The sequence below is a fragment of the Microtus ochrogaster genome, chromosome 8 (assembly GCF_000317375.1).
Source record: "Microtus ochrogaster isolate Prairie Vole_2 chromosome 8, MicOch1.0, whole genome shotgun sequence".
Lineage (NCBI taxonomy): Eukaryota > Metazoa > Chordata > Mammalia > Rodentia > Cricetidae > Microtus > Microtus ochrogaster.
This window is the reverse complement of record NC_022015.1, coordinates 46,390,641-46,404,499: the sequence shown is the minus strand read 5'-3', so window position 1 is coordinate 46,404,499 and position 13,859 is coordinate 46,390,641. Positions and strand designations below refer to the sequence as shown.

Here is a 13,859-nt window from a genome sequence, read left to right as displayed (position 1 = left end):
GGCCAGAAGAGGGCACCAGACCTCATTACAGATGGTTGTGAGCCACCATGTGGTTGCTGGGAATTGAACTCAGGACCTTTGAAAGAGCAGGCGATGCTCTTAACCACTGAGCCATCTCTCCAGCCCTCAGGTGCTTTTCTTTAGAGTCACCTACACTAACTAATGTATCTGGCCATTTTACCTAAACATTTCGTGTGTGTGTGTGGTCAAACAATTTTTTTTGAAATAATTTTAGACTCAAAATTTATCAAATTATCACAGAATTTCTTCATCTGGCTTTCACTTAATGACAGTACCTTATATAGGTATTTATATAATATTAACAAAACTAGGAATCTGATATTATCAGAATTAGAAAACTCATGGTATTATTTAAAACTACAGGCCTCAGTTATGGGCATTCATACATATTTAGGCAAATGAGTGTGAATGCTTGTGGGAGATTTCTGCCACATATCTGTGTAATCACCACCACCACCACCACCACCACAATCAGGGCACACAACTTTCCACTTGGATGAAGAAACTGATGTGTTATCACTGCTAACCCTAACTCTGGCAAGTGTACATTCACTATCAGCAGGTTCTGTCATTTCCAAACCCTAGTCCATTTGCTTTCAACTCTCTCGAAGTATGGGACTTAAGCTGTAATGTCATGAAGGACACAATTTGACAGAACTGATGACAGCCAGTTGATGACAGTTGGCTCTTCTGAGAAGCATCTTTATGACTCAAAGAGGAACTATGCACCCTTCTACCCTGGAAATGATGAAGCACAAAAATGGTTTCAAAATGCATGGCTACAAAGTATCTACACAAAGCAACTAACCTGTAAGCAAGAGGTAGAACAATGGTGGCACCATTTACAACTGGAAGGCATCAGCTCCCCAATGAGCACAAATAAAACACAGTGAGTCGGAAGGTTTGGTATACATGGTGGTTACAACTCAGGGATCATAATACATATTCAGGGCCAGAATCTACCTGAGAAGACAGTTTTGTTTCTACACATCTTTTATTTCTACTTTAGTGCCAAGAAAATAGTATTTAGTCACTCCTAGTTGGATGGATGGATTTCCTATACAGAGATTTGGTGTGAGCATTAAAGCTTGTAGCATTTAATTTTTACTACTGGAGTTCCTTTATGAGTGAAAACTGAATGTTAGAAGGAAATGGTAAGAGTTACAGAAGAGTCTGACTTTAATAAAAAAGAACTACTGCCTTGTTGGAAGTGAACCAGTGCTCTAAGGCAAGGGCAGGCTAGAATTCCTACAGCAAAGCAGCTATTCATACTCAAGGCCTTTTCCAGACACATTAGCACATCTGCAGCCAGCAAGAAGCTCTCTGCTGAATAGTGAGAACTCCTTCACACCTTCAACTATTTAACCCTGGCTAGAGAACAAAAGGGAGCTGCTGCTAGGAGAATACCAATGCAAAGCTATATTTTAGTGAACCTGGGAATAGCCCTAGTCACCTGATGAGATAACAAAGCCCATGTTCAGTGAATTGACTGCCTCCCATCTACAGATAGAGTGGCTCTTCCAGCAGCAACAGGCTGCTCTGTACAAATGCAACTTCCTAATTTATCAGACCCTTGAATTAAAATTTGAAGCATATATTCCAAAATCTATGTGATCATCATTTACATACAAGAACTCAGAAATTTCAGATAAATCAAAGAACTGCATGCACAGTGGCAAGATAAACTAAGAAACATGCTCCACTCCAGTTACATCGCAGACACAGGTCAGAACAGAGGGCTCTTAATCCTCATGTGCTTGGTGCTCTGGCAGTCTAGAGATAACGGGAAATTGTGATTTTGTTTCCTAGAGATGAACCAAGAGTACCTAATGCTACTAGTTATGTTTGGCAGGAATAATTTTCAAAGAATCAGTGCACCAAGCAGGGCTTTTTTTCTGTCAAATGCACCTTAGGAGCGCTGATAGCACCTCTCCAATCAGGAACGTGCACTGAGCTCCTTAGAGCTAACTATGTGTATGACATGGAGCCAGGGCACACAGCTGCAACTGGAAAGCCACCTGCAAAGGCTCAGCAGCCACCCTACACAACTGCCAGGGGCACTTCTCTGTGATGCAGGGTACTGCTGAGCTGTCTCAGATTGCCACTGTGAGGATTCTCTTTCCTCTTCATTCTTCCTACAGCTCTTGTAGAATAACAACTGCTTACAACGAACATCTGCTTGTCAAGCTATGTTCTACCTCAGTATTGTTAACACCATGACAAGGAAATAGTCTTTTAAAATAATCCATTCAGACTAGAGGCATGACTCAGTGGTTAAGAGCACTGGTTGCTCTTCAAGAGGACTGGGTTCAATTTTCAGTACCCACATAGCAGCTCATAACCAGCTCTAACTTCAGTTTCAGGGGACCCAATTTCCTTTCCTGGCCTCTGTCAGCACTAGGCATGCATGTAGTGCACAGGCATACATGCAGACAAAACACTCATACACACAAAATAAGTAGACTTTTTTTTTAAATCTCATGCATTACTGATTAAGATAAAGTGATGGTCTTGCTGGACAGTCTCATTTTGCCTCACTTGGGGGCAGAAAGCTAAGTAAGTGTAATTTAGCAAAAGGAAAAGGTTGAACACTATCCATCTCTTAGTCGCAGTATATGCCACCTACACCCAAAGCAAACCTTACCAGACACACTCCCAAGCAAAAGCGGTGAGAAACAAAACAACCTTCCCAAACAAACAAAGGATACACAATCTATCTACATAATAATTTTCTACTGAGTGGCTCAGAAGGTACAATACTGAAGACATAATTTGTGAAGCAGAAAATAGACAAGTGAGAACTGCATCTCTCACTGCCCAGAAAGAACCAGCTCAAACAGAGCCTGTAGAACCCTAATTCACCTGCCCCATCATGCCTTGAAAAGCAAGGCATGGAGAAAGAATGCACACATTCTTTGCACTTCATATTGGCTTCGTAGGGGAGGAGTTACTTTGTACCCCTAGAAGTGGTATTCTAGTGTAGTATGTCCTTTTCATTTATGCCTGCCACATTTTGAGAAGATGCAATAAAATAATCTAATCTCTGTATTTTCCATTTAAATACTTCATATTCTCCGCAAAAACTAATGGAAAATGGGGGGAGGGGTTTCATGTTGTATTATTCCATTCATTTAACATTTTAAGAAGAAACACCAGGGCCTGAACAAATTTATATTGCAGAGTAAATTCAGAGAGTTAATTATAGCTCTAATTTGTTTTGTAAGCCTGATTCTGAGTGACTGCTGGGGTCATTCCCAATATTGCTATGGTGATGACACAGGTACATTGCTAAGGCAATGCAAGTGTAAAAGGTAGAAGCCCTTTCCTGATGTGAGGCACACGAAGACATCATGGTATACATGGGACTTAATTATTTAGGAAATAAGTCATTCCTTGTTTTTTTTTTTAAAAAAATTGGTATTTTTATCTGCATGTATGTATGAGGGTGTCAGGTGTTGTAGTTACAGACAGTTGTGAGCTGCAATGTGGTGCTGGAAATTGAACCCAGGTCCACTGGATGAGGAACCAGCGCTCTTAGCTGCTATCTCTCTAGTCCCTAAGCCACTCCTAAAACTGTGTAAGAGAAAGCAAGCCTGGCTGTTTGAGTGCTCCTCCTTACTCCCATCCTCTGTAGGCCTTCGATGACTTTCTGCTACATGGACACATTGAATAGTTTGATACTGTAGATTAAAAGATGCAGTCTTCCTACACTTGCAAATTCAATGGTCTGGGTCCACAACTATCTTTGTCTATGACTGTATTACCAACATCTGGCTGAGAGCTTGGGCCACCTGTAACAGATGCTCAGTGTGCTATCCAAATTAAAACTATTTCATCGGAAATGCTGCAGTGGCCAGCAAGTTACACTCCTTAGGAACAAGCATAGGAGCCAGGGGATTGTTAGCTACCCATCTTTATGTAATTATATTTCTGGAATATAGCTGGCCTGCATTATGTAAAAACTAAATTCTGAATTAAAATGCCTCTGACAAATTTAAATACAACAGAGGAAGGAAAGGCCCCATTGGCTTAACTTCATTTAGGAGACGAGCTTCCTGCTCTTAAGTCCTGGCCACAGAATGACATAATCGGCATAAGCACACTCATCAGTGTGCAGTTTCTAGGCTTTGGAATTCCATCCAATCCAGTGAAAATTGAGGAGGCTGAATCTAACAACAGACATTTCTAATGTAAGCTCTTTAATGGAACAAAATTATATAGCTTTTGTTGGTTTTCAGTAAAAAGCGTGGCAATAAAGAAAGAGACATGCTTAGTCTCTGACAGTTCCTTCACCACGGCAGAATACAAAGCCACCTGGAGCTTAGCATCAGTTGGACTTGAAGCGTTATGTCAGAAACTAAGGATGTGAAGAGTCTTGGATCAGATTCATGGGCTATGCAAGGAGTTTGCCAACGCCCGGGAAGAAGCCCAGGTTTTATTTGGATTTGGACATCTTCTGGGAATGCATTACAAAATTTCAAGTGGTAATCCATAAACATCTTCCTGTTGTATGTTTGAGAACACGAAAGAACGAAGGCAATCCCAGCCATTGGTTTGTTAGTGACCACTGGGCTCCTTTCACAATTAACTTTAGGATCATTCCTGGTTGCAAAAAATATGAAGTTTGAAAAAATTATTAAAAGTAAAGAGTCAAGCTGAAAATTCACTAAAATAGTATGACTAAATCAAATTAAATTTGATTTTTTTTTCTGTTTGGGATATGATTCTAACTGGTCACTAATTTTAATGATAGTCTGTCAACAACAGACTTGAACTAAAAATCTTTTCAAAATTAGAAAATTTCACTATTGTGACCCGAATTGTTCTTTCAAACAAGAAAAACTCAAGTTCCTCCCCCATTTAAATGAAAGCAACTAAGAATAAGATTTGGCAATTATGAATAAAATATCAGGAGAGATGGCATCAATTTTTAAAAAATAAAAGTTAGAGTCATATAAACTCTAGCAATTACACCACAGAGAAAAGATGAGCTGTGGGTAGTTAAGTATGAAGAGAAGTTTCTGGTATGAAGCAAACCCAGCTATACACAAGAAGATTAACAGCATGCTCTTGGGTTCATGTTTGGAGCTGGGGGATTTTTAACCCCATAAAGTGTTTCCAACGGTAAGATTGCATGCAACAGATCTGCAGCTCTAGTTCGATATGAAGTTGGAACTGTGGCACAGAAAAATGATTCTGGGTAGGTTTCATATTTTTAATTATTAAAAAGAAGGTTACAAAAACTAGGTCGCCTTCATTAAAAAAAATTAACAAGACCTCATTGTGAGAGGATCAGTCTCTTGGGAGTAGAAAGCTAGATCATGCCAAGAGATCTTATCTGACGGTGTCAGGGCAGTGAAGGCGAGGGAGAACCACAAGACAACTCTGTGCAGGCTGTGCAGAGCTGGGTGGACAAAAAAAAAAATCAGAAGAAAAGATTTTAAAACAAACACCAAACAAACAAAAACAAAAAGAAACCCCACCAAAACACTGTTAGGTAACCCTTACAAAATGGATCAGTGACCGTTCAGTAAAACTACTACATTGAGGCAAGCATGGATTCAAAGGGCAGTTTGGGGGCCAGGACCCAAGCAAGCCCCTCCCTCTTCAGGTCTGAGCTGACCAGGAATCTGGCTCAGCTTCTTAGCTGCATGGGATTACTCAATACACAAACATGCCTATCTCAGAAGAGCTCACTGAGCAGAAGGAAAATTAGCATTCCTCATGATTAGTGTTCAGTGACAGGTAGCATTTATCACAGGTAGTTTTGTTCATAAAGTTGTTTCTTTTTTTCACAGGAAATCCCAAAAAAGCTAGGATCACAGAGTGGTGGCTGCAGTGTTATGACCCTGGTTCTTGAGGACTTATCAAGGCAGAGTAAACTCTGCAATAAAGAGCAAGAGAAGGAATAAAGAATTCTAACTTTCTTTGAATAAAGAACTAAGACATAAGACAGCTCACGAAGTATTTTTTTTTCCTTAACAAATACCTTGAGTCTCCGGAAAAGAACTCATTACTGCACATAGGAAAGAGATTTGGCATCTTAATTTTATAATCAGAGAGTTGTTCAAAATTGTTACCTAAGAGACTCCAAATGAACAGTGAACAAACCAAGCAACTCAAGTGTGTGCCAGGCAGACTTCAGTGTCACAGCCAGGCCTAGCCTAACAGCAACAGATTCATAGTTATATCGCACAAACAAACAGATCAAGCCTGTAATTAGACATAAACACAAGCAGGTGCAATAGTGCATGCTTGCATCCCTTGCTACTCAGGAGGCTGAGCAGGACTGTTTGTGCCAGGGAGCTTGAGGCACCTGTGAAGAGACTGTCTCCTAAATATGAAACAAAAGGAAACAACAAAATCCAAACAAAGAGACAGAGGAAGAGAAAAAAAAGAGCCCCCCATTGTTTATTTCTAATTTACTTTCTTTATAGGACAGCTTTCAAAGGTGCTGATTGATTCTGACACAATTCTGAAAACATATTAAGAAATACTAGAAGGCTGACTCTTAGTCTGTCTTACTGTGCGAAGACAGTGCCTAATGCAGCTAGCATATACCAGGTTAATGAGAATCTATTATGCTAAACTTTAATTCAGTATGTGTTTGATGGAGGGAGACTGGCACAAGGAAATGGTATGAAAATATGTTAAAATATATTTCTTTCCCTTAGGGATGTCAGACTATCTGGGAAGTAAAGATAGTACAGATGAATCAATTAAGAAACAATTAAGTACCAAACTGTAAGCTGCTAACTAAGAATGCAATAAGAAAGTTGGATGATTATGAACTACAGTCACTAGAGAATAATGTGAAAAAAAAGGTGGGGGAAGTTATAGGCAGAAAAGAAATAAGAGGGAAGAAATCAGAAACGGCACAGAATTTTCTTAGACTTTCAACTAGTACCTTTTAATCAAAGTTCACATGAAACTTGACAGTAACTTCAATAGTGGGACTGAATCAAATGGTAGAAGACCCAAACGCCCTCCTGAAGGAGGTGGGACTCTGGCAAGGAACACAGTTGTGTTGCAAATAATCACTGATAATGGGGGCACATGGACCTATGAGAAGCTGCCCTGATCAGAGTTAGGAGTTATCTGCGAACAGAAGCTGAAGGAACAAAAGCCAACTATTTTCCCAACTCTCTAAAACATATTGTGGAGTTAAATCAGAACATCAGTCTTCAGCAGGATTCCATCCAAATGGTAGAAGCAGTATGCTAGCCGTCCATCAACATTCATTACCCTAAAGGAGGAATTTCAAACTATGTGGATGTGTGAGTATTTCAGGCTTTGTGATCCATATGATCACTGTTTTAATGATCTGACTTTGCCACTGGGCACCAAAGATGCTACCATCATTCATATATGAATATGTACAGCTGAGCTCCAATCAAACTAAAAACGGAAAGTAGGTTGATTTTTCTGAAGTCTGCTCATCCCCATTGTACCATCTTTCTGAGGGAGTCTGTGGAGGAGACGGTGAGGAGATGCAGCTATTTCAGAATCAGCTACAGTAAGAGCAGGTAGCTAGTCTGCACAGTGCACCCATTTCTACACCTACTGTCCTTCAGGAGACCAATTTACCCATAAGGAGAAACAGAGTCTAGTTCTTTCGCTATTGCTCTCCCAAAGGCTAGAGACTGGCTAAGTATATCTGAGTTTTATTTCATCCCTATGAGCACCATGTGTTCTGAAAATGAAAAAGACTCTGGAAATCATCAGACAATACAGAGGGAGACAAATACGCGATGTTCTATTTGTTGTTGTTACTTCTTTCACTTCTGGAAAAGGCAGAAAGATGTACAAGTAAGTATATCACTCAAGTGGAAAAATGATACCTTTGCAAGCACTGGGGCCACAAGCATTCATTCAAAGGCCAGAGCTAACCCAATGCTGTGATGGTTTGGTCACCTTGACGCACAGTAAGATCACGTGGGAAGGGAGGCTGGATTTAAGAATCATCTGGATCAGGCTGGCTGGTGGGAACATTTGTAGAGCAGTCCTGACAGCCTTAACTGATGTGGGAAGACCCAGTGTGAGAGTGAGAGGTGCCATTCCCTGGGTCTGGACCTTGGGCTATACAGAAGTAGAGAAATTGGGCTTAGCAGCAGGCTCCTGTTCCTCTGTTCACTCTCTGCTCTTACCTGTGGACATGACATGACCAGCAGCTTCAGTTCCTGCCACTGGGGCTCCCCTGCTAGGATGGAATATAACCTAGAACTGCAAAACGATTCATTTCCACCCTTAGCTGCTCTTGGCTGGAATATTTTGTTGGAGATTATGAACCCCCAGACCCTGAATTTCTTGTGACCCCCTGCCTGCTGAAGTAAACAACTTGTTTTCCTATGCTTGCGGCTGCTCTAAGCAAACACCTTGTTTTGCAGCTGCTCTGAGCATGAGACCCTCAGGAGTTTCTGATGGCAGGGGAGTAGTTTCTGGTGGGCTTGCAGCTAAGAGTTAGGGTGTGGCCACTAGATCCTATATAAGCTGTCCTGAAACACAATAAAAGAAGTATTCTTGGCGTTACCTGCCCGCCCCCCCCGCCTTGTGTGTGTTTCAACTCCAGCCCCTTGCCTGACTCGCAAACCATCCTGTAGTGTGTAGCACATAGAGCAGAAGTTGTATTACAGTATTTTACCATAGCAGCAGAAGAAACTAAGATAGGCATATTCACAAGATACCATCCACCTTGTTATTTTATTTTCAACTGACATTCTTACATTTTATTTACTTATCCACTCCTTTATGCATTTGTGTGTTTGTGCACATGGAGTGCATGTGGAGATCAGAGGACAACGTGAAGGATTCAGGCCTTGGTGCCAAGTACCTTTGTCAGTTGAGTCATCTCGTCAGCACCATCTTCTTAAAAAAAAAAAAAAAATGGCACAGGGTCTCTCCTTAGTCTGGAGCTCCTGATGAGGCTAGGCTAGCTAGTCAGTGAGTCGTAGAGAGCTACCTGTCTCCAGACAACCAGCACTGAGATTAGAAGGGTGACCAGCCATGCCCGGGTGCTTTTTACATGGCTTTATGTGATGCAAGTACTTTACTGATTGAGCTACCTCCCAGACCCTGTTATCATTACTCTCTAGAAAAGAACAATTCAAGATCAATGTTTCCTTCTGAACTAAGATTTCAGCTTTAAGAATTTAATTTGCTCTGGGAGCATGGGGACCATGCGAGAGGGTAGAAGGGAAAGGAAGGAGGGGGCAGAGAAAAATACATAGCTCAATAAAAAATAAAAAAGAATTTAATTTACTCTCCCACAAACTTATCCATTGTCTACAGCTGCATCTGCACCTAGCAATGAGACAGTGACCATATGGTTCACAAAGCCTGAAACACATACACACGTGCACACACTCACATAAATCACACATGTTAATTTGAGGGTCCTAAATTTTGCTTGATTGCAAAGGCTCATTATTTTTCAATAAGGGCAGTCGAGTGTAATGGAATCCCAAAATACTCAAAAATCAGAAATTAATTTAAGCATTAAATTTCACCCACTACGCCTGGGGAGACTGAGGCTTTACTGCAAGCTTCAGAAGTGATGAGCAGTAGAGGGAACTGGACCTACAGCTGGATACTTGCCAACAAGTCTCACCATACCGTGCTGTTTCTTTCCTTCAAGAAGGGGGGTCATGTCAGGATGGCCAGAAGAGCCACACCCCAACCCCAGGAGTACAAGTATTCAAAATATTACTCAGTATTATTCTTAGAAGGGACCCTTACTCAAGAATTTGGCTCTAAGTCAGATGGATGGGATATCAACATAATAATAGATGGTATATCAATTCAGGGCCATAATCAAAGCAAATTCTAGTGCAGATACGTACCAAAGGGCCAATTTCTTCATGCACTTACTGCTCTGGACTACATGGACTCTTTAAACGCAGTCTGACTCACCCTCCCCCCGGGGGTGGGGGGGACTCTAGTAAAGTAAGATTAAAGCAAACCCAGATACAGTAGTCTTTGGCCTAAGGTTGCAACATGGGGACTTTTTCACTATACTCAATGTGACTGAGACTTGTGTTCTATGGCTAGTGTCAGGGAACTTCTGGTTCTGTAGGCAGTGAACTCATTTGACCTGATGTCTCAGTATATTAAAGCAGGTGGTGAACCCCAGAAAAAAAGAGAAGAAAACCTACAGCCATCTGTTTATTGTGTTCTTTTTCTAAAGATACTCAGAGCCTTCAGGCTTTTTATCAATAATGAAAAAGTTAGTAAAATAATTTTAAAAATTCTCCAAAATCTTAGAATGCTTTTAACGAGATCATTCTACAGAATTGGAGAATGCATCAAATCTGGACCATTTGTAAACCTATCCAAAGTTTATCCATTTCCTGAAATTCCTCATCTCTTCCTTTCGCCCACTATCTGTCCTTTGAGGCCTAATTATTTAGATAACAAGTAGGTACAAATCAGATTTATAGTGTCCTTAGCTCCTGTAAAAAGTGATTGGATGGAATGGAAGATGAAGTATGGGGGCGGGGGGCTAATAGTGTAGTCTAAGCCAGGCATGGTGGTGTAGCCTTTTAATTCCAGCACTCAGGAAGCAGATCTCTGAGCTTGAGGCCAGCCTGGTCTATAGAATGAGTTCCTGGCCAACAAAGGCTACACAGAGAAACCTTGTCTCAAAATGCAAAAAACAAATTAACAATAACAAACAAAACTGTAGACTAAAATTTATACAAATATTTATAAATTACCCAAGACTTAGATTTAGTCTGTGTTAGCATGAATAACAGATACTTAGTGAGACACGACTACATTTTAATGATAATGACCAAAATCCTCTGGATTTGTTTTCTAGTAAGCTTAGCCCACTTATTCTCTCTTAACCTGACAGTGTGAAACAACTTAGACACATCACCAACAAACATCAATAATATGTATCACACCAAGTGGTTTATAAAACACTCCAGTCCCACTGCTCACTTTAACTTCTGTGCATAATAAATCCTTGTGAGAAAGAAGCAAGTTAAATTGTACAAAGAAGCTGGGCAGCGGTGGCACACACCTTTAATACCAGCAGGGAGACTGAGGTAGGTGGATCTCTGAGTTCAAGGCCAACCTTGTTTAGAAGAGCCTAGTTCCAGGACAGGCTCCAAAGCTACAGACAAACTCTACCTTGAAAACAAAACAAAACAAAATGTACAAAGAAACAATCAGAAAATCCAGGACACTCTTGAGCATGCCAGTGAAATGTAAAACAGGTCTCTCTATGAGGGTAGAGATATAGCTACCAGATGCAACGTGTATTCCTAAAATTAACCACATCTGAATGGCATTTTAGAAGAACCAGAAGAATCTGAACATGAACTTATTATTGGCTTTAGGTATAATGTATGGCCATTATTAACTATATAGGAAAATATCCATTTTTTCTTACAAAGATAAGCATAATGAAATGTCTAGTGGTATATAAGATGTTACAATTTCTGTATTATTTCAGCAAAAAAAATCGTCTAAAATAGGTATATGCACTCATATAAATGCAATTTAGAAAATCAACTTATCCCTAAGTAAGAACAAATAAAGAAATATCAGTTAGGGGACTTAAGTCAGCTAGTGCCAAGGACCCCACATCCATATCAGCTCTATACAACCAGCAGGTCAATTTCTATGCTGGACTCAGTTTATGCTGACAGAATTTTACGGTGGTTGCTTTCTGAGGTGGAGAAACTGCCCAAGACAGCTCTCAGCCTACAACAAACATTACAGAAATATACAAATTCACCATTAAGTAATGGGTACACGCCTCAAAATTCACAAATATCACTGGGAAAATGTCATGAGAGATAACAGAGGCTGTCTCAAGCACATCCATGGACGTCAACAGTTCCAAGCAAAAGGCAAATGCCAATGGTCAGGGGGCAAACTAGGTTCTTTATGGACAGGCATGACACTAGCAGACACATAGCTATCAGATACTGGAGTTTTGACTCTCTGATAGCAAGGCCTCTCTCTAAGCAAAATCGTAATTATAGATGATGGGTAAAGAATGAAAGGGGTAGAAAGGGAAGAGGTAACAGAAAAATAAGCACGACAGAGGTTGGCTTGGGCTCAGTGGTAGAGTGCTTGTTGCACATGCAGAAGGTTCTAGGTTCAATCTCTAGTACTAGAAAAGGGAAGGAGAAGAGGGGGAGAGAGGGAGGATGGAGAGGAGGGAAGGGAGAAATCATAGAGCATTACTAAGAAACAGGATCTCGTTAGCAAATGAGGGGCAGAAGGGAGTGAAGGGAGAAGCGGAGAATCACAATGAGGGTGGAGGGGTAAACAACAGGAGGATGAGACATAATGAACAGGAACAGGGGAGGGTGGATAAACACAGCAGCAACACAGGGAGACTGATGAAATTTGAAATGGCAAAGGAAACAGAAGGACAGAGGAGGCAGGAAGTAAAAGACAGACAGCTGGTCAAAGGTAGAGGAGGCAGAATTTTGGAATAGACAAGAGATGAATACAGGTTTTCTATTCATGTACTCAACTCACGGAGGGAATGAGTACACAAAGGGAATGAAGAGGGAGGAAAAAAAGAGTAGGGCAGGTGGAAAGGTCCAGAACCTGAATGGTGATATGGACGAAGGGCTGGGAGGGAAGAACAGACAGTAACAACACACGCCAGTTGACTGCACACACTGGAGTGCATGTTAAACAGGACAGATGGAATGCTGTTGTCAGTCGAGAATGACATGAGCCAAACTACCAGATAATGTGCAAGTACTTTATTCAGGCAACATTTCTATGGCTGATTTGGACCATAATTTAGTCTTATACAAATGCCTGGAAAGGCAGAAATGTAACTTCACTGTAAGAAGAATGCACAGCCCTGTGCCTCCCAAGCATGACTGAGGGGCACCATCAATCAGACACTCGGGCCTCTCATTTTGCTCTGAGCCACTGGATCACTCTATAATAGGGGCTGGCTTAAGGCTGTGGAATATTTCCTACCCTTTCTTGTGTCTATCCAGACCAAAATGAGAGGGGAATGACAGATTTACATAATTAATGTAGACAGAAATTTGACTAGGTAACTAAATATTTCAAAAACAATAACCAACATTTTTCCAGACTGTAGTTATCTAGATCACTAGCTACAAAGGGTTTCTATTAACCCCGTGCTGAACTTCATTTCTGTTATGCACATCTGAAGACAGAATTAACAGATCTCTCTTGGATGCAAATCTTTCCCAGGACACGAGATTGACTGGCAGCTCACACAATAATTTTGGAATGCATTCAAAATTAAAACTCATAGTTTTCCTGCAAAAGAAAACCCACCCATCAACAATGGTTCTTTGAAAGCAGATAAAGGTCTGAGAATTAGAAATTAGGGAGTCTTATGTTTTGGGAAGCCACGATCAAACACATTTTTATCTGTAATTTCTAATCTATGCATGTGTTCTGTCTCCCAAAGCAAAGATCAGAATTTTAATTTAAAAAAAAAACCTGCAAGATTTCAAGTTGTCTTCACTTGTTTGTTTGTTTTTCCTATTGCTGTGATAAAGACCATGACCAAATGTAACTTGGGAGGGAAAGTGTTTATTTCATCTTATACATCCAGGTAACAGTCCCTCACTGAACCAGAAACTCGAGAGCAAGGCCATGAAGGAGCACTGTGTACTGGCTTGCTCTCCAAAGTTTGCTTACCCTGCTTTCTTATATCAAGCACCATGGCTACCATCCCAGGGGTGGCACTGCCTACAGTGGCCCAGGCTCTCCCATATCAGCCATTAAGAAAATGCCTCACAGGCGTGCTTACAGGTCAAACTGATGGAAGCATTTTCTCAGTTGGAAGTTCACAAGCTTGTGTCAAGTTGACCAAAAACAAC

General features: G+C 40.8%; 1 protein-coding gene across 1 annotated transcript in view; it reads right to left on the bottom strand.

Moving 5' to 3' along the window:
• The window catches only part of LOC101982105 (guanine nucleotide-binding protein G(q) subunit alpha), a 141,709-nt gene that overhangs the window by 44,461 nt on the left and 83,389 nt on the right, over nt 1-13,859 (bottom strand). The window contains exons 3-4 of the mRNA XM_026781326.1: nt 13,119-13,121; nt 2,263-2,275 (exon numbers count right to left, since the gene is read on the bottom strand). Of these exons, the coding sequence (XP_026637127.1) occupies nt 2,263-2,275; nt 13,119-13,121 (16 nt within the window). The remainder of the gene's footprint in view (nt 1-2,262; nt 2,276-13,118; nt 13,122-13,859) is intronic.